Source organism: Heterocephalus glaber, unplaced genomic scaffold (genome assembly GCF_053883595.1).
Source record: "Heterocephalus glaber isolate CG9 unplaced genomic scaffold, H.glaber_assembly_v1.0 deba00001497, whole genome shotgun sequence".
Classification (NCBI taxonomy): Eukaryota; Metazoa; Chordata; class Mammalia; order Rodentia; family Bathyergidae; genus Heterocephalus; species Heterocephalus glaber.
Genome location: NW_028258320.1, coordinates 7,235,451 through 7,262,548, shown reverse-complemented (window position 1 = coordinate 7,262,548; position 27,098 = coordinate 7,235,451). Strand labels below are relative to the sequence as shown.

General features: G+C 43.2%; 1 protein-coding gene across 10 annotated transcripts in view; it reads right to left on the bottom strand.

Moving 5' to 3' along the window:
- The window catches only part of Runx2 (RUNX family transcription factor 2), a 266,467-nt gene that overhangs the window by 110,636 nt on the left and 128,733 nt on the right, over positions 1–27,098 (bottom strand). For 6 of the 10 annotated variants that reach the window (XM_087185361.1, XM_013072895.3, XM_087185357.1 and 3 more), the window contains one exon: positions 16,418–16,591. The exons of the other annotated variants lie outside the window; for them this stretch is intronic. In XM_087185361.1, the coding sequence (XP_087041487.1) occupies positions 16,418–16,591 (174 nt within the window). The remainder of the gene's footprint in view (positions 1–16,417; positions 16,592–27,098) is intronic. 10 annotated transcript variants of the gene reach the window in all.

The window sequence follows — 27,098 nt, the reverse complement described above, 5'->3', positions numbered from 1 at the left end:
CTGAGCCTCAGTTTCCTCATCTATAAGGGATGATGGTTATAATATCTGAGTCACAGGGCTGAGAAAATTATTACCAGAAAAATAGCACAAGAAGTATGCTGCAAGTATTAACTCATCTTTTATAAAAATAACCTCGGAGTAACCCAGAGATAGGGCCATGTTTAAAATACATCTGAACTAAAGTAACTACATTTAGAACAGGCTTAAAATTATCCCAGCACCCTTCATTCTTTGAAAATGAAAAACCTAATTTTCAAAACCTATTAATGTAGTTGAATAGTCAATTAGAGTTTATCTCTAAAAATAAAAATGAGCATATAATAAGATACGGGGTTTTCCTGAGACCATTCCTCTTTCAAAGCCTTTCAGTTTTTCTATACAGACCAAGAGATTGAATTTCAGCTATTTCTTGTTTATTTGCTCAATTTGGAAACCATTTATTTAAAGACTGTCTAAATAGGACATACAGTACTTCCTTGGGTGGAAATAATTAAATACATCTGGATATTTATCTGATGTTTACTGACATCAAGCAATATAGAGGAAAGCTTCATCCAATTCCATTTTAAGGAACATTCACCTGAGCTTGCAGTTTGACTAAAAGGGTCGTACTGTAAATGGTTCACATGCACTTTTCCTCTAGAAATCTAAAGGACATTTGGTTGTTAAAAGTAATGAACGTAGTGCTTTACAGTTCTCAAGGCTGAGATTATAGAGACGGGCAACATTTGAGATCTGAAAGACCAGCCTGTGTTGTGGATCTGATATTGCCTTATCCCATGAATGTAGTTCACTCTGTAGAGAAACAGTAAATGACCTTCACGTGGCAAAGACTTACAGTACAGGAAAGTGATTTCATAAAGACAAGGCCTGCTCTCAAGCAACAGTTTCTACAGACGTAAAGGACAAGAACCACACAGCTCAGTAAGGGAGGCATGCAGGACTAAACTGGGCTTGCGTTCTAACTTCACCAGGTAACATCCTCGCAAGCAACTTAAGCTGTATGTCCATTCTCAACGGGGACACGTTGTTAGGAGGAGGATGGAGCTCCTGCCTAAAAATGGGAAAAAGTACAAGGAACTCTAAAGAAGAACTAAAATGATGAAAGTGTAAACATCACGAAGGAATGAGGGTACTTAACTTGGATGCGAGACACAGCCTTCAGCCCCCCCTGTGCAACTGGCAGCCCGTTCAGGATGCACCCTCGATCATCTTCCTAATGAGAGACTCTGAGTTGCAGCCTTAGCTCTGCTGTTTATGAGCTGTGTGGCCTCAGCTGGTTTAGCTAACCCTGGACTTCCCTTTCCTTGCCTGGAAAGCAAGGCTGAATACTCTAAAGTGAACAGGGTGACGGGGCACACTGAACCACAGCTCCTGTATGCCCAGCGAGTCACCTATGCTCCTGGGGCCTCAGTGGCTCATGGGCAAAATGAGAATCATGATGCTGATTAGGTTCTCGTGAGCATTACATCAACTCAGCAATATCTGAGAAGGGAAGCTGGCACTCTTGGTACATATGAGGTAGATAATAAATAAAAGTCTTATCTGCAAAATGAGTACAATAGTAACCACTGTTGTGTTTGTCTGGAAAATTAGATGAGCTAATATAAGCTAATATATGAAAAGGCATTTTCACAGCTATACAGTACTATTATTCAAAAAGAGTAAAGATATGGCTCTAAACTATCTAAGGTTGACGGGTTTATTGGTATTATTCTTAAAGATTTCTAAGATCAGCCTCAGTATTATTAAATATAAGGCTTGCACATAATAGGTACTCAATACACAGCTCCTGACTGAACCTCCAGGGTGGCCTGGTGAGTAATGGAATATTAAAATGAGATGACAATTAGTCACTCTCTAATTTCCTCTCAGACTATATAGGAGTTTTATCAGTGAGGTTTTAGGTTTTACATAAACTTCCTGGCTGCCATAATATATACTGGAATGGTCTATTAAAGATAGCTTTGCTTTTAATGGAGGGCTTTCCTGAAGATATCCAGTATTAGGAAAAAAATGCCTTCTCACCATCCCTAAACAAGTGAAAACTTCTTTCTTTGGTTTTTTTGGTTTGGTTTGGTTTTCTGTCTCTCTGAGGATGGGCTGCAGGTCCAGCCAGTCTCTTTCAAGGTCACTGCCTTAAGATTCTATGATAATGACATACTCAGAGTTACTGAAGAAAAATGAATATAAGAACTGCCATATGGGATTCACTAGATTTGGGGCAAATGATTTGAAAAAGGGGGCTGTAGCCAGGATAGGTAAGCTGGATATGGTGGTGCACGCCTATAGTCCCAGCATTCTGGGAGGCTGAGACAGAGGGATGGAAAGTTTGAGCCCAGCCTGGGAAACTTAGCAAAATAAAAAGGGCTCAGTGCGAAGGTACTGGGTTCAACCCCTAGTACTGAAAAAAAAAAAAAGGAGTAGTCTCCAAACATCACAAGCCTTCTCTACCCCCCTGTGAGTGACCATAAATCCCAGCTCCAGCATTTCTGGACAAGTCACATACCCTACCTAAGCTTCAAGTTTCCCCATCTGCAAAATAGGGGGAATAAGAATAGCTGAGGCTTAAGTGTGACAATGTAATAAAGGTCTCAGCACACACAAAGAACCCACAAGTGTACGTGCAGCTAGGACCTCTGCCTGAACTGAACCTCCGTCCTGTATTTGCTGCCAGCCTTGAGCTTCTTCCAGCAGAGGACAATTTTTAGAGCTTGTCCTATGGTTCACAGGTTCAGAACTTGAAGCCTATATCTATGTTAGTCACGTCAAGATCCCTTGTGATCTTTTAACCTTAATCATGTCCTCCCTCAATCTTGGTTTCCTCCAAGAAGGAAAAATCCTCAACATTTTAGTGTATTTTCAAATAATCTCCACACTCTTTCAATGTTTTAGTGGGGAAAAAATGGTTGTGAAATATCTTGACTTTAAACAAATGCTCACTCACCAAGAAAACAAACTAGCATGAATATACGATTACAGCCTATTTGCTTTCTTGTGGACAATTATTAATGCTTACAGCAGAGAAAAGTCACCTTAACCTGATCTCAGGAAGGATTTCTGAACTGAACTTCCTGAAGAAACCCGAGACTTCTGAGATTCATGCTCAACTTGGATGAGTCAGAACAGGTGACGGATGTTGTTTTTTGACAGCACCAATCAATCCTAAAGATGCTAATAGGGAAGATACAGGGCCTAGCGCTGAATCAAGCCTCCTAATTAACCATGAGCAAACAGGGAACTTCCTGGTCTCCACCCTAGGTCCCCAGAGCAAGTATGATCCATCCCTCCACCTTCCCCACCCAGAGACACAGCCTGGTTTGTCCTTTTGGGTCTGCAGAAACCCGAGGTGAACATGCTACCTCTCCAGTATAAACAAGAATACCCTTGACTGTCATGATTCAAGGGACACAGCTGAAGGTCATGGCCTTGAGATGAGTTACACCCTGGATAACCTGTGACCTGTAACAGGTTACCTTAAAAGCATCCACAAGTTTTCAGAATGTAACACTGTTGCTCAGAAACTCTGAAGAAATGAAAAGGATTTCCCTAGTGTTTGGAAAACTGTAACTCATTCTTTTTACATGCCAAACTTCAGAAACAGTAGCAATATTATCTTTATTACTACATGACAGAAATGCAAAGGACTGACATATGTTTCATACAGATATGACAGCTTAAAAACAGAACCTTTGGTGCTGAATTTTTTAATGTGCACACACTTTAGTGCTCAGGAAGTGTGAAATACTAAATATCACACAAGTGCATTTAAATCTGACTCTACCTCTATTCCTCCACAAACCACTCTCCTGACACCTAAAATAGGGAGTGTCTTGGGGGGAAGCAGGAATCAAATTTGACCTGCAACATACACTTGAGAGAAAATCAGGTCTGTCCTATACAATGAGCTTGCTGTGCTTACAGGCAGGGTGTGTTTTATCTGACGGGCTGAATGGGACAGCAGAGCACCCCCATTGCTCCTAAGACCCCGAAGATGAAACGCATGAAGAAACAGTCTCCAGGGCTGTGAAAGTGAACAATCTGCAAACTCAGACTTCAGAAGAAATCCCCACCCTCTCCGTGAGGCCAGACCAGCTCTAGCTATCAACAGCTCAGGTTAAAGTCTCTCTGTCTCAGGTGAAAAAGAAACTCATCTTTTGGCATAACGAATCCCTCCAGCATTTGTTCCAACTGAGGCAAAGTCAGTTACATGCATAAGGAAGAAAGGAGAAAGGCAGATGATAAGGAAAAAAGGCATCCTAGAAAAATGAATGAACAGGCTACAGGAAAACATGTAGAATTCCTTTGTGTGCTTGTTTTTGCAGGACTGGGGATTGAACCCCAGGCCTCTGCACTGAGTTACATCCCCAGCCCTTTTTTAAATTGCCCAGGCTAGGCTCCAACTTTCGATCCTCCTGCCTCGGCTTCCCAGCATGCTGAATTACAGGCATGCACCACCACACCCAGCTAGAATTCCTTTCTCAATGAATACATTTGAGTAGAGGGAAGCAGAGCATGCAGACAGCTTTATATAGAAGCCCAGTAAAAAGGGCGTGTGGAAACTCAGAAGTTGCTGTCAGCAAGCCTCCTTTAGCAAACACGCTGCTCAAACATGTGTGGGTGTGTGGAAGGGTCTGGGCTCCTCAGAGGCACTCAAAGCGGGTGCACCACAGGCCTGTGGTAAACTTCATGCAGAGATGGGAGGAAACAAGTCAATGGGCAGAGCCTGCACCAGCACACACAAGGCTCCTTCCTGCTGGTGCCACTGGCAGGCTACTGCGCCAATGACATAATGACAGCCCAAGGTCTCTGCCAAAGCCCAGTGTGTCTGCGGTGAGTGGGGCACAACCAGAGAGGCCCTGCTCCCACCCCGTCTTCCACTCACTTCTCTCTAATTGGTCCACACCCCGGGCTGTGTAAAGCTCAGATATTTCTTGAGAAAACTGGAGTATTTAGATGAAGTATGTATAGAATCTGCTGGTTTACAACTACATCTCCTGATTACTATCAAAGTGGAACCTGAGCTGGCCCAGGGCCTCCATGGAAAGCCTGCAGGAGAAAGGGGACAGGACTTGAGACAGAACCTGGAATAGGACTGGGATATGGCTCTGGCCGAGAGGAGTGACCTTCAGTTCAAGTCACAGCATCAAAGTGGTCGTAGGGAACTCAGGTTCCAATCAGGCTGGTGTCCACCTCTCGGGGGTGAGATATGGTAGCTGGAGCATTCCAGAAAGTCCCCAGGCATGGTGACACCTTGGTCAGAGGGATGGCGATATCCACGGTCCTGAAACTGTCTCCCAGTCATTCATTCCTTCATTCATTTAAAAACTACTTTCTGAGGGTCGACTCTGGTGCTGTGCTAGTCATTAGAGGTAATACTGATGAATAAAGATAGACGAACATGACCTGGTGGTGCAGGCCTGTAACCTTAGCTCTCTGGGATCCTGAGGCAGGAGGATCATGAGTTTGAACCCAAGCTGAGCATCTTACAATTTAGTAGGACCTTGTGTCAAAACGAAAATTAAGCAAAGTGCTGAGGATGCAACTCAATGTGAAGGACTTGGGTTCCAGCACCATTACCATAAAAAATACATATATATTTTTAATATATATTATTTTATATTATATGTATATATATACCTAATCTCTGCTCAGGGTATTTATGACTGGGTAGGAGAGACTGGCATTAATCAGATCACCATGTAACTGTGGTGCTAAAGGAGATGTCCTTGGTGCCATGAAAACATACGGTGGGGGCCCCAAGTCCACCTGGGCATCAGGGAAGGCCTTCCTTTGGTGGTGCTCACTAAGGCCCAAATGCCAAGCAGATGTCCGGAGGTCCCTGGGTAGGGTTAGGGGGCTTTAGGCAAAGCAAACAGTATGCATCCAGTTTCTGAGGACTTGAAAGAAAGCCAGTTCATGAAGGGGACAAAAGCTCGGAACAGCGTCAGCAGAAGATGCAGAGCAGCAAGGAGGGGCAGGCATGCAGGACCTGTCGGTGGGGAGGAAGTTCTGGGCTTGAGCCTAAGTGTACTCAAAGGTCACCTGAGTTTGCTCATGACAGGGTGACATAATCAGAGGAGCATTTCTAAAATCCCCTTCCAGCAGCGTCATAAGAGAAACAGGGCAGGAGTCCAGTCCAGAACCAGACACACAGGAGGGGTGTTCAGGGAAAAGAGCAGCTGGAAGGGACACGAGGGGACGCTCGGTCATCTCAGGAGAGCCGACCCATGGTACTCGGTGGCTTTGGTGCATTTGGCAATGGGTAGCTTCTCAGATGCCTCCTGGCTGGATCAGGGTCCACTCTGGGGGGCAAGATGACCCCAGGGTAACAGACCTTGGGCCTTTGGGTTGGCTCCACCTCTTACACTGTGACTCTGGGTGAGAGAACTGGAGTCTGTACTCTTAATAATCTCCCCAGGGGATGCAGGCCTATGCCAAAGCTTGAGAACAATGGGCATAATTTTTACTCATGACAGTTAGAAAGGAAAATTACCCAACACTATTTTGATTTAATCTTCCCTATCAAGAGGAGTGATCTTCAAATAGAAAAAAGAGAACAAACATGCCTAAGAGGAAATTAAGGCTCCGGAGAGGCGAAGAGATAAGGAAGAACAGTTTGCCGCTGCGTTAGGTGAGCTCAAGTCTCTGGTCCCAGATGAATTATGCCCCCCAGGTCCCCAAGAATTTACAGCGACAAGCACAAGCAAGGGGCTTTGGCTTGACACAGCAAGGTCTAAAAAGTTCTTCCTTATGTAAAAAAAAATGTGTCTCCCTAGAACTCTACTCACTACTAATCTTAGTTTTCCACTCTGGGATCATCATTCCCCATAAGAGTTGTTAAATTATTTGATGATAATGAATGCCTTTAAAGCTCACTATACAAAAATACAAAAGGTTTTATTTTCTCTTTCCAATGTACCTTATTCTGAAAATGTCATTGCTACTGCCAAAAATCTAAATTTCAACGTGTGTGTGGGTGTGTGTGTGCACGCACATGTAGGAGCTCATGCTTTCCAGTGCTAGATTAATTTGGAATCCATGAAAAATACTTAAGTCATTTTCAAAGGCCTGTATACAAAGAACTTTTCACACTTGATCTTCACAGTGACTCAGAAAGCAGAAAGGATTCCCTCAAGTCTTGTTGCCTGGGGCCACCAGAACAACAGAGGCAAAGACACCTCACCATTGCTGTACCTGAACCTCAGCAAGACTATGCCTCATCCCTAATGTGACCTGCAGATAGTTTAGAGTCCCACAGATTAGATAGAGGGTCAGAGTCTTAGATCTACTCAACATCCTCACCAAAGTCTTGAAAGGTGAGAAGCAACCGCTCCATTTCAAAACGAGCCAAAGTTGTGAGTAACCAGCACTTGATGAAGAATCAGAACTATAAAATGGGATGGAAAGAAGCAACCAGGGATGAGACAGGATCAGAGAAGTCAACACAATCTTCAGATGGGTTGGCAGAACATCAGCGGACTCCACTGCCCTGCAGCCCCTACAGACAGAGTTAAGAGGACTATGTTCCCAAATGGTGGCATCAGACTCAACAACTGGAGATGACACAGCAAGAGTGGACTCTCTGTCTATGAGGAGTGGATGAAGCTCCGGTCTACCCCTGACCCTTCCAAACCATACTCCCAGTCCCCGTCTGCCCTGAAATCCAATTTCCCCAGATCCTTCCTGACAACCCTGCCACCTGCCTCCTGTTCCTGCTCCAAGTGCACGAGATGGGTCACCTCCTCCTGGAAAGTTCCTCTGTCTCTACCACCCTCTGTCACCTGCGGGACACACTCCACACCAAGCCTGGCTCAGCATGGTCCTTGTTTCCGTAATTTGTACTGAATCCTAGGAGATGACACGACGTCCTTCACACCCTATCAGGACCTATCACACCACTGCCCACCACTGAAGATGGACAGACTGCTGCCTAAAGCCATGTTGTTTCCCTTTCCAGCCACACCGAGTTCTTATTTCAGCTCTGTGCGTTTCAGAAACCCCCTAGTGCTTCAGTTTCCTTATTCATGAAACAGGCTCACAATAGCGACTCTTCTGTTAAATCTGTCTTTCAAATACTACTCAAACTTTTAAAAATCATTTAAAAAACAACTCTTATCACAGTAAACAAAACCCTAAAAACAATCTGACGGTCACAGCTGGGAGTAAAGTCACACAATTCTTTTCCCAGAATGCTTTTGCATATATTAAAATGGAAAAAAAAAGAATACAATCCTTTTTTAGTTGGAAATTATCTAAATATACCACTGTTGCTATTAATCTTAGGCAACTCTGTGCACAGCCTGAGATGCCTACCCTTGATTAAATCTCAAAACATACCCCAGGATGGCAAACTGCAGGCTGGACCTGACCCCCTCCTGGACCAACCCTGCAAGAGGGTGTTTCCTGCCAAGGCGGTCTCCCAGCCTCTGCCCACGTCCTCACCAAGGGTGAGAAGAGGTGCAGGTGTGAGGCCAGGCGCAGTGGCGCACACCTGTAATCCCAGCACTCAGGAGGCTGAGGCAAAAGGATCATTCCAAGTTCGAGGCCAACCTGGGCTACACACTGAGTTCAAGGACAACCTGAACTACATAGGGAAACCCTGGCTCAAAAAACAAAACAAAACAAAACAAAAAGGAAGGGGTGAAAAAGGTCCCTGGGAAACCAGTAGAGGGGAAAGGTATGCACACATGTATGGATAAACATGCACCTATACATACACATATGTGCATGAATGTCACACTAAATATAAAACTAAAGAGAAAGCTGTTGGTTTCAGACAGAAAAGAGAATGAAAGCAAAATTTCTCGGGGTAGAAGCCTAAAGATGGGCTAGAAATCAAACTGTTGAGGAAGAGAAGGACAAAATGAAGTTCTGTATAGGAAACACTATTCTTACCACAACTAGGTACCAACTACAGATTTCAGGTAGGAGAAAATAACAAAGGCAAGTTTGTGGAACAAAACCAACTTTTCTCAGAACCTTTCTACATTTCCAGAAGCCTAACAAAGCCAGCACATCTTCAGATAAGTGACAGAAATCCAAACAGAGCACTTTTAAGACCCTAATCCATGGATACCACCAGCAGTCTGAGCAACGAGGTGACAGCCCTTCACAGGGTCCCCAGAGCCTCGGTCCTCACAGCCAATACGGGCTGCACCCAATTCTGCCTGTCCTGGGAAGGCGGCTGCCAGAGAGAAACAGATGCGAGTTGGTGTCCCCATGGAGGATTTGTGCTCTTTTAAAAAGTAAGAATTGTGATGAGCAGCTTGCTTTGAAGAGATGTCCAGCTTAGACCTGGGCATGGCAGCAGCTTATTCACCTGGGTCTCCTGCCCGAAGATCTCAAAGAAGACAGGACAGGGCTTTGCAGTGATCTCAGAACTTGCCACCCAGTACCATCACCAACGTGTCTTGGAGTGATGGCCCTGGCTCCTTGAGACACAAGTCATATCCAGGGGCACAGGAGCACAGGGTGTGAAGACTGGGCCCCTCTCACTGTCCCCTCCGCATGCTGCCAGCACCCTGCAGTCACTTCTAGCTCCCCAGCAGTCCCTGACCCCTCCTGGGCTCCTTCTCCTGCAGGTCCCCAGCTGCTGCCACTGCTAGCAAGCCCACTCCACCTCCCAGCTTGTCCCACATTACAGAATCCTGTGGTCACTCTGCACTTGAAGGGAACAATAATTTGAGATATGCAGGACTCACCCACCAAACACACAAGTACACCCCTCTGGCCTAACTGGCGTGGGCTCCTCTTTATTGTTAAGGAAGCCTTGTTTACCAAGGGAGGACAGACTCAGATTGAAATGGGGAGAAACTGCTTCAGTACATCCAAGGTAACTGCTGATGAGATTTTTATGATTCTCAGGAGGTCTGGCAAGCTGATTTTTCAAGATATTCCTAAAAATGTTAACTTCAACACGTGTCTTACGTAAGTGTGACCGAATCATTAAAAATATTCTGTTACATTTTAAAGGATAATTTATATACTCCCATTCTTTGTAGAAAATATCTTTTCCAAGGATCCTAAATAATACCTAATGGAGAGAAGAAAAAGAAAGTGATCCCTTAGGACACATGTCACTTCAACTCCTGCTAAGAATCTAGAGCTCACATTCAACTCTAATAGCTGAAGTGCCCTTCAGCAAGCCTTTTCTCTAAGAATCAATTTCTTCTATCTATTTGACATGTACTTTCAGAACCGGTTTTCAGCTTTAATAAGAACTTAAATAAAACTACTGTGTAAATGACAAAGAACTGCATAAATGAAAGTATTGGGGTACAGAAATGGAGGAAACTGAGTCACAATAAAGGCACATCAGCCTCCCAAGGGTGTGTACAATAGTTCAGAGCACAGGGCCCTGGAGCTGGGTAGATCTGTCGTGAATTCCTGTGTCTGCCACTTCCTAGTCGTAAGTGGGAACATGGGTGAATTATTTTCCCTCCGTGGCCCTCTTAATTTCCTAATAATGTTACCTCCCTCATACACCTTAGCTCATACGTTAAGCTAATGCCTGGCCCGTGATAAGCATTTAATAAATGGTAGGTAATAATATTTCAATCATACAGGCGCCATAAAAAATTAGGGCCAGAATGATCCCGACTCATACTTTCCAAATAAGTCAATGACCTTTTTATTCATTCATCACTAAACCAAGAGTCACCAAGTTTAAGGCAACAGAGGCACAGAAATGAATAAAACATGAACCTAGAAATTGCCAAGTTCCATATGATGGAAGAGACTGACTTGTAATCAAGTTATTGTCACCACAGGCAGCATGATGTAATAGGGGGTGGTACCGGCCGTAAGGGAGCCAGACTCAGCTTGGGGAGGCTGAAGAGGCTGACACATTTGATCTCAGTTTTGAAGAAAGAATTGAAAATATGTCTGCAAAAGCAATACCAGGAAGGGTTCCCAGCAAGAGAGAAAAGCATGTGCACAATGACACATTAAGACTCAGAAGAAACAGCAGATGAGAATGCAAATAAATTTCATGTGCATTACATAGGGAGAGAGCCATGGTAAACAAGAGGAGGGAGCATCTAGCAGTGTGTGCAATATCAAAGCAATGTCAAGGTCCACTCTTGGCTAAAGCACCGCTGACACCGGATCTGGGCCATGAAAACAAGAAATGTCCCTGTCCTGTCTTCCAGCTTTCACATCCAGGGAAAGCTACCACTCACTGAAAGGTTTAAAAGACAGCTAAGCATCAAGAGAACCGAGAGCTTTTGTTAAAGAAAAAAGGAAATTGTAAAAGGGAATCATGCACCCTAGAGGACTCGTGGCAGGGAGCCCCCTGGAGGACCAGAAGGGAGGTCGTGAGCTGCAGGGGTGCCATGTCCTCCAGTCGCCCAAGTTCCAAACCGAGGAGTCCTGTCTCCCTCACCACCCGCAAAGTGGGCTCTTGAACAGCAACCTCAACACAGCTCAGGTTCTGCCTTTGCTGCCTGTGAACCGGTCTTCACACAAACAGACGTGATCTCAACATGCACAGAATCAGATAATGTCAGAGCTGCCTGCCGTGAGCCCCCAGGCCTCCCATAAACCAGCCCCTGCCAGCCTGAGCTTCCCACCCCTTGAAATGCTGTTCCCCACACAAATCTTCAAGAACCCTTTCCCATCTTTCCAATTCAAATTATCTCCTCCCCTCCCAAGGTCGCTCTCTGTCAATGGTCCCATTTCATTTTCTCACAGCACTGTTACTTGAAATGACCTTGTATATACACTTATTTGCCGATTTACTGACCTATATATCACGATAGCGTAAGCGCCTTATTCGCAGAAAATGCCTCTCTGATTACTTACAACAATGCCTAGCAGGTAGTAAGCACTCCAAAAATAGTTTCTGAATGAATAAGAGAGGAGCAGCAGATGACGAGGCGTGTGATCATTATGTACTATAAAATATACTCATGAAAAATAAAAATGGAGAAAAAAAGAAAAGGCCAGATAAATGTCCCAATCCACTACACCAAGGGCTAGAATCAAAAGGATTGTTTTTAGATGCAGGTGACTTGTCCAGAGGGTAATGGGTTTAAAGAAGTGATCATCCTGAGTTACGTCTACTGCCATCACCAACATACTGAATCAAAAGAAGAAGACACATGTGCCTGACCATTGGTTTCCTGGTCCCAGAGGCGGCCAGCAGATGTCTGAATGATAAGAGGAACAGAGGAAGCAGCTACCTCAGGAAGCCTTGAGGAGGGCTGAGGCAGAACATCAGCCATCAAAGATTTCAACAAAACAACCCCAGCTGACAGGTGCAGCGGAGCTAGAACCCTTGGCCCTGGGAATAGTGACACATGGGAGAAAAGGGAACTGCAAACACTTACAGCTTCCTCAAATTTCACTTCACTTTTCTGGGACCCTGAAGACTTCTGTCTTTTATATGGCAAGAGAAAGGACCAGGGCTGACTATACAGCCACGACCATTACAGTGCACACCTGTAATTCCCACTACTCAGGAGTCTGAGACAAGAGGATCACAAGTTTGAGGCCAGCCTGGACAATTCAGTCAGAGTCTGTCTCAAAAAAAAAAAAAAAATGTTTAAGGACTGGGAATGTAGATCCATGGTAGAGCACTTGCCTAGCACGTGTAAAACCTTAGGTTTAATCCCCAGAGAGGGTAGAAAGGGGAGAGAGAGAGAGAGACAGAGAGAGAAGAGAGAGAGAGAGACAGAGAGAGAGAGAGAGAGAAAGAGAGAGAGAGAGAAAGTGGGAGCGAGTGCTGGAGACATCAGGTGTGCCAAGCCAATGATGTAAGTGGGTCCTGTTACAAACATCTTCATCCGAAGGGTTACATTTGCAAGAATGCAGATGTGCCATACTCTGAAGGAGTTACAACATCATTATAGGACAGTCTCAAGAATGTAAATTTAATCATGCAATTCTTTAAATCCTACTGGAATAAAACCAAATGATTTAACTACAAAGCATTATGTTGAAATGTGATTTTTGCTATTATTCATCACCAGGGAACAATAGCACCCTGAGATAAGAAATTAGAAAGAACCGTTAATGCTAATAAAAAAGGCATAATATCCGGCCCTTCTTAACACTGATTCCTTCTCATCCAAACTTTCATTCATTCAATATTTTAATGAGACATTCTCCTGGGTTAGGCAAAAAAGAAAAGAAATCCCTGTGATAAATCCCTCGGGAAATTTACAATCGACCAAGGTAGAAGAGGTAAAGGCAGAAGCTGGAAAATATGGCAATCTCAACTAAGACACGGGGGATGGCCAGGCAGCCTTCAGATAAAGGTTCCGTGATGCTTTCCTGAAGAAGACAGTGCTGAGAGGATGGATGGACTCATGTTAGCAGACAGCCCAGGGAAGATGCCGGGGCCTCCCTAAAGGGACAGGGAAGGAGGTGGGCTCAAGGGACAGTCACTAGAGCTTAGGGGTGGGGCTAGGGCTCGGGCTCACCACCTCTTCCACTAGACTGACTCAGGGGTGGTGCTGTTCCCTGTCCCCTACCTTACCCAAGACCCAACTCTCTATACATGGGAGGGCTCTGGATCATAAACAAGAAAAGGAGTCTGGTGATTTAAAAATCAAATGCCTTCAACACACTTTGATGCTGCTGCTGCTCCTCCACCTGTCCTTAGGTTCTCTTAGTAATGTCAGTTCTGGAAGACTGTGCACAGCCTCGAGTACGAAAGGCAATGTTACCTCCCTAGCAATAAAGCCCATATGACCGAGAGTTGGAGGGTGGTAGCCTATGTGCGTATGCCTGAATATTTGGGGTTTTGTTGTTGTATTTTTTTTCTTTTGGTTTTTGAGACAGGGTCTCACTATGTGGCCCAGGCTAGACTTGAACTCACTGTGTAGGCCAGGATGGCCTCGAACTCACAGTAATCCTCCTGCTTCATCCTCTCAACTGCTGGGATTAGCAGGCACCACCATGCCCAGCTATGCCTGAATACTTAGGAAGTCTGAGAAAAGCTGTCAGGTCTAACACCTTGTGGTTAAGGACAGGAGGAAAATGAGAGGAAGCCAACAACAATGACTGTCTATAAAGCAATTCTCCTAGTACTATAATCCCAGAATGAAGAGCTAACCCTCTTATAAAATATCCAAGAAGCTCTCAGTACCTAAAAATGAACCTGTTTTATTTTTCCATTTTTAGAAATTCACTGCCCTGCTACTATCCAATTAACCTTCCTAAGCCTCCCGATAGTGAGGGGGATAAGAGACACTGACCCCAGAGGTTGAGGAGCCAAGTCCGGGGAGCCAGCTATGACCCTGATGGGCCCAGAGGCCCCACGCCCTCCGAGCCCTGCTCTGTTGCACATCTGGGGTGCAGGAATGCTGCTGAGATCCAGACCCACAAAACTCAGACCTCCAGAATTCCTCCATCTTTTGGTTTAAGGACATCTAAGATACTTAAATATTAGGTTCTAAGAACCTTAATGACATGTAAGGTACTTAGATTTTAACTGTACTTAACTTAAATTTTAGGTTCTAAAGCAATCTCTGGTTCTACCTCATACTCTCATCTTTAGATTTAAGGAGAAAGACTTGAGAGAAGTATCTTAAGTGAATCTAGCACCTGGGAGGTTTCAAAGTCATTTTAAAAGGATGAGTCATTGACATAATATAATTGGCAAACAGATAGGAGACTAGAGAATACAGAAATCAAACACTTAAAGAATCCAGTGGGTGCCAAATCACCACACACACACACACAACTAGTCATCAGAAGTCCATTACAAAACCTATCTCTCAGGGTTACTATAAAGACAAAAAGTCAGCTATTATAAGCCTTCCTCAGTGATCTAAAGTCCACTACTTTAAATGGAGCAGTAACTATAGCAAAATGCTTCAAATGAACAAGTTAGTGTAAATTTCATCCCCGCATTTTTCCAAGGATGCATATCAAGTGAATACAGTGACCTTTTCATTCCTATATATCAATGTTTAAAGTTTTATATAGGCTGAAATATGGTCATGTTTCACAGAGTTCTAATGTTCTTTTTTTCTTTCTTTCTTTTTTTTTTTTTTTGAGACAAGGTCCCACCATGTACTCCAGGCTGGCCTTGAACTCACTGTGCAGCTCAGGCTGGCCTCAAACTTGAGACAATCCTCCTGCCTCGGCCTTCCAAGTGCTAGGATTACAGGTATGCACCACCAAGACCGGCTCTAATGTTCTTTATATAGACTCCTGGTTCGTTAGTGTTTAAATATTTTATTTTCACCCTTCTACATTATTTTTAAATTATATGCTCATACAAGCTCTTGTTCAAACTAGTAAACATATCCCCACAGATTGAAACCTACGCTAAGCAAACATCCAAGACTACCCTGACATAATATGGACAGGGGAGCAAGAGACGTAGGTTATTTCGTTTATAACAATGATGTTTTGAGACCACTAAGAACACTCACACCTGGCCCAGGATTTAGCTCAGTGGTTCCGGCGCCTGCCTCACAAGTCCAAGGTCCCGAGTTCGACCCGCAGTACCAAAAACAAACACACCTAACCACTGCAGACAAAAATCTAACCATTAAAAAAAAAAAATCCATGTTGAGGGATTATTCTGTCTTGTTTTGGCTTATTTGCCTCTGTTGTAGTGCACCCCCACCCACGACAGCAGTTAGATTACACGTAGTGTTCCTTTCCGCTTTTGATCTGCAGATTAAAAATCTATGATGATTCACACACTCTTTTGTCACCATGACCTAAAAGCAGTCAAACTAGTCCTAAAAATAGGGTCTGTTTTTGCACAACTGGGACAGGAAAAAAAAAGAAAGGAAAGAGCTAGGATCTTAATGCACCAAATGTGAATGGTTAGCCCTCAATGCAATGCTTATGTTAATTTTTAAGAAGAAAGGTCAAATAGCTTACTAGAATGTATAAAGAGCACCGCTGCATGAGGAACCGGAGCTAAATGTGAATCAGAAGTGAGTTCTGTCGGCCTGACGAGCAGCTCACTGACCTCATCTTACAACTAACTACCAATCAAGGCTTCCTGTTAGCCCTGGGCAGTTTTCAAGTAAAGTTAATGAAACTGTTATACATGTAAGAAACTGAAGCCCAAATCTGAGTGAGTAACACTAACTTGCTAATAGTGCGGGTGTGATGTTATCGCTGGCACCAGCTGGACACAATGCAGAAACTTATACACACATCTCCCCAAGAGCACAGTTATTACCACCATCCCTCCCGTGAGCAGCTCACTGACGCTGCTGCAAAGGACAGCACTGGTAGAAATTTCCCCCCAAGTTTTATTCAAAGCTTAGCAAATATCAGAATCTTTTCACAAAAATGGAAGCTGTCCATATCTTCCAGTTTCAATTCTTTCAGAACAAGCCATCGCTTAGCTCCAGGAGTTCTGAGTGAACACATCTTGCCTGGCAGCCCCTCACCCCCAGCCTGCCAGCATCTGCCAGTGAGACCTAGGAGTCTGTCTTACCTGTAATCTGACTCTGTCCTTGTGGATTAAAAGGACTTGGTGCAGAGTTCAGGGAGGGCCGTGGGTTCTGAGGCGGGACACCTACTCTCATACTGGGATGAGGAATGCGCCCTAAATCACTGAGGCGGTCAGAGAACAAACTAGGTTTAGAGTCATCAAGCTTCTGTCTGTGCCCTGGAAACAGCAAATCATAAAATAAAAGCATATTAATTAGCTGAACAAATGACCATGCTAAATAGATATGTGAACATATATACTGGGTGGTTTATGCCAAGGAATTAGCAATACTGATATTTATTGCAGAACACCGTGCTTTCCAATTTGCTTTTTAAGCATTATCTGGTGGCAAGCCTTCCTAGTTCTGCTCTATAACCAGAGAGCTGAGGGTCCCATAGGGCCAGCTAGGCTGAGAGCTCAGGAGGAGTTCTGTGGGTGCCTCTCCTACCCTCTCTGTGGATAAAGGGGGTGCACACGGGGTGGGGCCTGTCATCCTGCTTCATGGTAGGGGAAGCCTAGTGTGAGAGCTCAGCATCCACACAGCTCAGACACACACTCACCAAGCTTGGGCAGAAACTGGGCCACACACATCTTTCAAAGAAATTTTCACAATGACCATTATGAATTTTCTCTCTTTTTTTAACGCTACATCCGCCTCTTGCTGAGACACTGGTGTGAAAAATTAAAACTCAAGACTAAAAGAAAAAAAATAAAAGAAGGAAAAAAAATAAGAAAAATAAAAGAAAGGAAAAAAATAGAAATATAGGCAAGGACACTCAAATTCTCAAGTGGAATCTGGATTTTTGTGATATGCCAAAGCTTGAAAGCATATAATAAACTGTTAACGGGTGATTTTTTTATTTTAAATCTACTATGTGGTTTTGTAAAAGAAACTGACATGAGTAAACATGAATGTGATAATCCATTTTTTAAAGAAAGAACTTTCTTCTGCCTTATTTAAATCTAAAACCAAAGGAAATTCTGGATATTAACAAAACCTGCAAATTAAGATATATTCAAGGTACTAAGACTTCTTAAAAATCATCAAATCATTCTTAGCAACAAAGAAGCATAGTACTTCTTGGTACAAGTATAACAGAAAAATCAGAATGTAGTATGACACAGTCACATGTAGCTGTAAGGTGGAGGCATGGTGAGCAAGGACAATGTCTAGAAATAAACAGAAATACACTGCAGAGTGCTTTCCCCTTCTATACCCATGAGGCCCTCATGTGTTGCCCCAACATTGTAGTAAAAATATTTGAGGGAGTGAGGCTGATTCAATGAAGAGCCACTGAAAGGATGAGTGGATTAGGACTCTGTACTCTGAAGAAAAACTAAGGGAATTAGGATTATCACCCCTAAAAGAAAAAATCTTGAAGGAGAATTATGAAAAACCTTGGAGAATGGGAGTTCTTCACGGCTCCATAGGTAGTGTGAGCACTTTGTCTTCCACTGAACACAGGACAAGAAGAGTATATCAGGACAGGGTTACACTGAACATTACAATTCCTAACTATAAACTGCCTTCATAAGACAAATTCCTTATTTTATTTGCCCCAAAATGTATTTTCCTGTCTCCTTTTTCATTGCCCTCCCAGCCCAAAGAAAACAGACAGGAAGCCAAGACTGGGTAATATGAGTGGAGCTGTCTCCATGGCTAAACATGTTCCAACAAGGCCCACTAAGGGAAAGGCACCCACCACTTCGGCTCCTGCCAGTGCAAGTTCTGGCTATCTGCTGTTACTGAGGGTCTAGACCCCGCTGCAGAACTTGGGAACTTGTTTTCCCAAGAAAAACAAGGGAAATAATTGTCTTCCCCATCATCTATGATGTTTTAAAATGCAAATTACAAACAGATTGTAAAACTCTAAAGGACTCTTAGAAATGACCCAAAACGCTCCAAGAACCCAGCAAGAAAGATGTTCACAGATGAAGTGACTAAAGCTAGTGACCATCTCCACTTGGACTAGTCCAAGGGGACTAAACTTTCCATTCATGTGGCCCATCAATGCTGCCATTCTTGGTTCCTCTCCCAGCTGCTCTAGAAGATTAAAAAAAAAAAAAATCCTGATCAGCCAGACTCAGTGATGCACACCTTAATCCCGGTACTCAGGAGCTGAGGCAGGAGAATGGCAAGTTCAAGGTCATCCTGGGCAACTTAGCAAGACCCTGTCTCAAATTTTTTTAAAAAAAATTTTTAAGAGGCTGTGGAAATAGCTCAGCGTTAAGTGTGCCTCAGGGTTAAATCCCCATTGCCACCAAAATGAAATTTTTTCAAAAATTCAGATCGTACTGAGAGATATCTGAGAACTGAGCCCATTGAGATGTCAAGGCTGGTATTCAACATAAACAGAAATAATAGCAAGAATTCAATAACAGAGCTAGTAACTTACTACTACAAACAGTTGTGGTCTAACTCACAACACTTCTATCAGCACATCTTGCTGGGTCTGACTAGTTTCACAAGTAGAGACTTACACAGTACTTGTTACAGATCCATGGGATCTATTCCACAAATACACAGGGTTTGGTGTGGTGTTGATACAGCTGTAAACATTAATAAGAAAGCTTATGGAATTGTCCCTGGAAGTTATTTTTTTTAATAGGCCATATTTTTGGAATGGCAGATTCCCTGAAGGCTGGAGGGAGGTCCAGAGGATCCTGCATGGTTCCTTTATACATTGGGACTTTATGTGAGGCATGGGTCATAAGGAAATTTAATAAGCTTTGCCTCTGCTTTCTATAGCCTTTTCATTAGGTTTTCATGGAGACCAGATGAGACAGGACCCCTGTGTGAGGACATGTATGTTTTTATTCCTAGGCCAGTGCTGTAGTGAGTAACAGGGTTGTAGGCAAGAAAAAGCACTTGAATGGCCCAGCTAAGTGTGAAAAACTTAAGAGTAGGTGAAATTTGTAAAGCCTCAATGACTTTTTGGAAATGATCTTCAAAAAGAGCTACCAAGTATCTACAGAAAATCCAGAACAAATAATTCAGGGAACAATGATGTGGAGAGGAATCAATCTAAAAAAAAAAATACGCATTTCTCCTTGTAGATATCTGCCCCTTCATAGCAACAACCCCAACCACAACAAATTCCTAAAGTACAATGAAAAGTAAAAGCCAAACAGGTTTTTCATCTTGCAACCATGACAAATGCTACCACTAAACCACATCAGGGTACATTCAAATGATACTCTGAAAGATGTACTTAAATCCTCAGCACCCAAGCCATCCCATCAGAAATTGAGAATATGGGAGACAAAGGACGCCCTGACTTCAATCCAGGACAGGATACTCTGCCACGTTGCAGGGAGGACGAGCTCTTAGCCAAGGGCACAAAGAGGAGCTTGTCCAAACAGGAAGAAGGCACAGAAAATGAAAAAGTCTTGTGTTGTACTCTATACTCTTTAGGAAAAAGTTCAGTCCCAGATCCTCCTTCTAGCCACGCATTCTCGCCAGAGCAGAGGCCCTTTTGGACTGGCTGGATGAGAAAATTCCTATAGGGAACTTTGAAAAATAAGGATGTCCAGGGCCCACACTGGAGCAACAAGATCAGGTGCACACAGGGGAAAGGGTGGCTTTTAAAGCTCACCACATGCTTTGTTGTGCAGCCAGGTCTGAAAACTAATGCCCAAGATGGTCTTAGTCCCATCATAAGTGCTGCTTATTCACACTAATGACTCCCCCATTTCTCTGAGCTCCAGGTTTGCATATCCCACTACTCACTGGCCAGGCCCTCTGGGATATCCCCCAGGTATTCTAAATGCAGTATATTCAAGGCAGAATTCTTGACTCTTTCCAAAACACCCTATTCCTCTTCAGCAATCCTACATATCAATAAGTGACACTAGCCACATAGATCTTAAGCCTAAAACATGCATTTTCCTTTATTGTTTCTTCTTCCTCACGCACATGCCATCCATTACCAAGTCTTCTCGTTCCTATTGTGACACGATCTCAAATCTATTCCGTTCTCTCCATTCCTACTGTCATAACCTTGGTCCAAGACCGTAACGTCTCCCTCAGGCCCTCTGACCCTGCCCTCTTTGCTGTTTCTAGGACCATATTCCTGAAATCCTCCAGATTCTCTGGATGGCCCACTCTTTTTTCTCCTTTAGACCTAGGGTGAGCACCCCCTTCCATGAGAGGCCTGGCCTGCCTATCCTAAATAAAGCAAGTCCCCACTCTCTCAAGCACGGCTTGTCCCTCGATGGCAGCTGCCACTCTCTGTAATTATCTTGTGTATTTATCTGTCTGTTCTGCAAGACTAAATCCCACGAGAACGCACACTCTCTGGTGTACAGCTGTATTCTCACAGTCTACCTCACTGCCTGCCCTACAGCAGATACTCAGTGAGGATTTTCGCAATGAATGAATGAATGTTCTCCTCTTTTGGATACATGCCTTGATTGGAAGAATATCATATTACAATACTACCTCCCCCAAAATATGCTCTTCTTTTTCTTATTTGGTGATCTAGCAAAGCCAGTGGGTAAAACCTTTCTGAGAGCCAGAAAGGTTTCTGGTCCTTCCTAGGAAATTGTACAGAAAGGCATTCATTTAAATAAAAGCATGTTGCTTTCTGAAAAACTCCATCTTCTCACTATAACCCTTAAGCCCTGTTGAAAGTCACAAAAGAGAGATGAAAATGGTAAGAGACATCATTTAGAGTCTAGGTTTTAGAGTTTCTTTTGTGGGTGAGGACCCTGGATTCCAGTCAGTGGCAGGATTTGGCCTCAGGTTTTCTGGATTTGGCCTCGTGCTCACTCTCTGCCTCTGTCACATGCTTGTTTCAGGAAATAATAGGGCAGAAAAAGTCATTCAGGGAAATCGTGGTAAAAATGATTATTAAGTAGAAAAGAAAAAAGGTTTTGAACTAAATTTCTTTCAAAAAGTTGGATGTGTTTGAGTGAATATAACTTTTGTTGCAATAAATTCAGGGGCACAAGAAGAGAGTGGGAGCAAAAGGTCACAGCATTCACACATCCTTAAAGCAAAGACATCGGGAACTGTGTCGTCACTCGGCGACAGTCCAGCCAGTCGTCTCGCTGACCGTGCACGTGACTCCAGTCAGGACCGCTGCTGCCTCTGTCTCTGGACATGTGCACCTCACGCACAAGGGCTGGAAACTGCAAAAATAAACCTGCATCTGTGATGTGACCCACTTTGCTCATTTTTATAAAAGTTAACTGAAAAAAAAAGAAGTTAACTGAGAAATGCATAGCAACTTTGGAGGGCCACGTGTCGGCCACCACAGCCTCCCACTCTGCTCACCACATCCACAAGCTGATGTGGTGCACCTGTAGGAGCACTGAAGGCTGCCGGCCATACTCACAAAAGGCAAAAGAGGGCATTTTTCCTGAAGAAGCCACCATGTGACATGGACAAAAGAGTCCTTTTGCTGATCACCAGGACAGGATACTTAGCAGCTCGCCCTCTTTTTTTTTTCTTTTTTCTTTTTGGTACCAGGGATCAAACTAAGAGACTTGTGCTTGCGAGGCAGGCAGTGGCACCACTGAGCTAAATCCCCGGCCCCAACAGCATCCTTTTAGAGTAGTATTTTAAACACTCACTTCTTTCATTAGGTAGCTAATTGGAACCTGGATTTCATGAAGTTACAATTTCTTAATACAATAAATAAAGTTTAAAGAAAGATCTCCAATATAGCATCCCTGCTGTATTAGGGTCAGTAAGACACTGAAAGGGTGGGTAGAAAAATCCATAAGATAATGTCCTTGCCTTCAAGGAGTTCATACACTCTGGGGAAGAAAGACAAGCAATTAAATAAGACCACAGTAAGGGCAACAGATCGACTGGAAAAATGACAATATCCACTACTTTAAAATATTAAGGAAGTCGTATTTTTTCTGATTTTTGTAAGAAAATAGCCTTAGGTTTTAGAGTAAAATACACTTTGGGGTTAAAGAGCAGGATCTTTGGTCTTGTTTTAAAATACTACAGCAAAATAACAGATGAAGGAAAAATAACGCAAGAGGATGGGCAGATGGGATTGTATTAAATACAATCTCTATTTTCACATGTATTTGAAATTTCTCATAATAAAAAGTTAAAAGTAATAATAAAATGCAACAGGAAATAGAGGGGAGTAATTGATTTTGTTGTTATTGTTGTTGTTTTGAGACAGGGTCTCATTAAGTTTCCCAGGCTGGGCTGGCTCTGATTTCTGATGCTCCTGCCTCAGCCTCCGAGAATTCTGGGTTTACACCTGGCTAGCAAATGATATTGACTAAATCGAAGAAGGAAAGGCTCTCTGATGAGACTGCTATGCCTGTCCTTGAAGGCTCAGTAGGATTTTAATACATAGAGAAGGAAGGAAGAAAGCCAGTGGGGACATATGACAGAAGCACATTTAAAAAGATCTTGGGAGACATAAGACGATGCTGGCTAAATGTCTATGTGCTATTCATCTACAGAGAGGCACAACATTCTTTAAACCACCTAATACTAAAGAACCATATCACAGTGATATATGGGCACCCATGTTCATAGCAGCACAGTTTGTAATAGCTAAAACTTGGAAACAGCCCAAATGCCCATCAACTGGAGACTGGATCAAGAAAATGTGGGTTTTTTATAAAATGGAATACCACTCAGCCATCAAAAATGAGAAACTAGAGACATTTATTGCTAAATGGATGCACATTGAGGCAATACTCTTAAGTGAAATAAACAGGACACACATGTGTAAATACCGAATAGTTTCTCTAGTGTGGGAAACTGAAAGTGTACATGAGGACTAAAAGGTGTAATAGATAATGTGAAATAGGAAGAAAAGGGGCAAAGGGGAGGGGGAAGTGGGAGGGGTAGGGGAAAGGAAAGAAGGGAATGGAATTAATATGAGAAAATGAAAAAAAGGAAACAAAAAGTCTTTGTAAATAGGGAGGAGTGGAGGGTTTGAAGGGAGGGCAGGGGAAGGGGGAAAAAATAAGAACCAAGAGAGTATGTAAAGGTGCATATCTCCAATGATGAATGTCATTATATTGTACACCTAAAATGTACCAATAAAGGATAAAAAAAATAAATCACCTAATACTTCTAGTCTCAATATTAATTCTTATAAGTTATGCAACACACATGGGACTCTGCCCTTTAAAGACAGATCTCCTGGGGCCAGGGATTTAGCTCAGTGGTTCCACTGCCTGCCTTGCAAGCTCAAGGTCCCAAGTTCGATCTGCAGTACCAAAAAAGAAAAGGGACATCATTAAAGACAGATCTCCCAGCTCACGAAACATTACTTAGGAGTCAGAACCTCCTCTGCCAGGCAGACAGGCTTCCCTGGAGGAGAGAGGTGACCAGGGAGACATTAGCTAATTTTGCTGTCACCAACTGTGTGATAGAATGAGATCAGGTCAAATGCTCTAGGGCTCCAGCCACAGCCTGTAACAGTTTAAGAATGTTGTGGATTCTTGCAGTCAAAAGGAAGAGAAGAGAGAATCTGCATCAGAATTACCAATTTTTAGAGTCAATTTGTTATATGTCATCAGAGCTGCTACTCTGCAGGAGATCTTCAAAAATAGAATTTAAAAAATAGAATAAAAAATAACAGCATCCTTCCACCTTAATCTTTCTATCCTGAGTGACCCAAGAAAGGAGTCTGTAGGGATGAGTCAGGGAATAGGTTGACTAATTTTAAAGATTATGTATGTTTAGCATCATTCTGTCTTCCAAGATACTGATTATCATTTTCTACCATCTGCCCTCTGGGGGCCTTCCATTCCAAATGGCATTTCAGTAGTGGAGAATTGCAAAAACAGGAGGATAGAGAAGGCTGCACAAACCTGAGTAGGTTCTCAGGGAAACCACGAAAAGCTCTGATCCAGGTACTGAGGCTCCTGATTTACAACCCTGACTCTTTGCATTCCTACACATGTTGGAAAATGGAAATACTACTGAGAAAAGTGACACTCTCCTCTGCTCATGCCCAGATGACCACATTTCATTGGTGGCTTGTAACTTCACCACTCTCCCCACCCACCACAAACAGCCCCAATCAGCTTCTCCTAGCTCTTCTTTCCTTAGTTCTATTTGTATCACCACTTTCTGGTCTCCTGGCCCCAAATTCCAGGACAAGTAGACTTGTGCTGCTGCCTGTGCTAGTCCACCCCAAGCCCGTTCACAGTCTATAGGAATTGCCCCAACCTTCCAGTCCCACTGGAGGCACTCCGAAACTCTAGCTCATGGTTCACGACCAGGGACACAGGCTGACACCAACTAGCCATACAACCAGAGGAAGGGATTTAGTGGAACTCTGTGGCTTGGTTTCTTCACCTACCCACGGTGAAGGCTTAGCTTCCATAACTTCTAAAGTCCTTTCTGACTCCAAATCCTAACATTCATGTTACTTACCTGTTCCAATCCAATCGGCTATCTGTTGAATTAAATAGGTCCACCAAACAAAAACTTGGAAAACACGGCCCTGGTGTGAGCTGTCTCTCACTTTGGACAGCGACCATGCTGTCACCTCAGCCTATGCCCTGCTCACACTGGCTGTCCACAGTTCTTCAAAGAAGCCCGGTGTCTTTGCCCAAGCTGTCTCCTCAACGCGGAATATCCTGCCCCATCAACTCTCCTTGGCGAAATTCTTTCCCAGTCTCAGATTGGTCTCCACATGGTTCTCTGGTTTCTCTCTCAGTAAGCCGAGAGCAGCCACGACTGCTTCTTACACTTATACTTAGGGAGGGTAGGAATCCAGTGAGCGTCAACTAACCATGATTCGACATAAAATATTTATACACAATTCCAAACCCCATTATTCTGGTCTTTCCTAGGCTAGACTGTGAACCTCTTGGGGATAGGTGTCACGTTTTATGTCTAACACAGATTTAGCACTTAGGAATGGAGAAGACTCACAAAAAATGCTTGTTGGATTTTTAAATAAGAACATGGATCAACTTCAAATGATCTCTCCTTTTGTACAGTAAAAGCCAGGAAGGAGGGGGTGGGGAAAGAGTTGGCTATTGGGAAACATTTCCCACAGTAAAATCGATGAGTCTATATAATCCTTGCTGGGAAAGGCTGCTGAGTCATCAGTATACTGAACCAGTACACAGTCAGGCTCAGGGCAAAAACTATTTCTGGACTGGGATAATGAAACGGACTAGGAAACTGCCTCCAGCCCCTCTGAGCCACTGGAAATCAACATCTATGCGACTCAATGCAGGACAGCTCATGAGAGGAGACAGCCCCAGGGTAGTGTTAGTGTGTGACTGCAGACAGAGGACCACAGATCATAAACAAATCTCCTTCCAGGAGCCTCTTCGCTGATGGCATTTCAAAAATGAGCTTTTCTCTAAGGGCCCCTCTAAATATATAAACCAATTTCTAAAGGAAAAAATCATAATCGCTACCACATACCTTCAAGAGCTCCATTCCAGCCCTTGACCAGACAGAGTCTGCCATGCAGAATTCAGAGTTTATCGAGAGAAGAGGGGAAGAACTGAAGCCTTTCCAGTCTCTTGGGTAAAACATAATTATGGAAAGAAAAATATAATCTACTCAAGAGACATAATTACATAGTTAAGCCATAGACTCCATAGAAATATTCTAGGAACTCTTTTTTTAAAAAAAGTTAAAAGCTGAATTTGCTTTATTTTAATAATAAAAGGCACCAGTGCAGACTAGTGATGAAAAGTCCAATCTCCCAATCTCATATGCAGTCATTTTTTAAAGTACAATTAAATGCATGACAGAAAGAACGGGAGGCCTGCCCATTTCAAACTTTAGTCTTCTAAAAGTTACGAGATCGTCCAATAAATATGCAAATGAAATAATTGTGAAATATTAACTTTCGGGTATACAAAAGCAAGTTCCTTTATAACTCTGAACTTTTGGGGTGTGGTAAATGACAGCAATCAAAGTATTAAGTATCCAGGCGAAAGACGGGACTGTCAGGCTGACCTAGGATCAGTCCCATTAGGGGAAAAGCTCTAATAAACATACTTGGAGTATAAGCCCTTTTCTTGAAATAACAGACTCAAAAAACTTGAGATATCAAAAGAAAAATTCATAAATGGTTTAAAAAATAGACAGGTTTTCTAAAATTAGAGAAAAATAAGATGAAAGCAGACTGAAAACATACAAGCAGAGGTTTGAGGGGGACTCTATAGTCTATGATAGTGACAAGGAACACAGCTAACTCTACCTTAGCGCTCTCCCACACCTTAACACATCCCTAACCTACCAAGCCTCCCTATCCCCAAGTTCTCAGGCACATGTTTGTTACAATTCTGCTATTCTTGACCTTGTCTGCCTCTTGCTTCCAAGGAATGCTTCTTTCCCTCCTCGCTCCCATTCAAAGGACAATCACAGGAATTAGAAGTTCTCAGCGCTAGAAGAGAAGATGAATTTTGCCAGACCAGGTTCTTCATTTTAGAAGAGTAATTAATGCCCAGAAGAGTCCGTGACTTGCTTGAAGTCATGGTCCCAGGCAGTGACACAGAAGCCTGTCCTGACTCAGCCGTCTACCAAGCTGCCACAGAAGAAAGAAGAAAAAAGGTGAAGAACAGAGACCCAAACAACAAAAGAAAAGAAGAGACGCTCACCTCTGAGACTTTGATTCCACCATAACAGTCAGTTTCTGTGACTCCATTTACCATAATACATCTTTTCTCCTACTAATGACAACTCAGCACCCATAATCATCCCGGGCCATCTGAATCT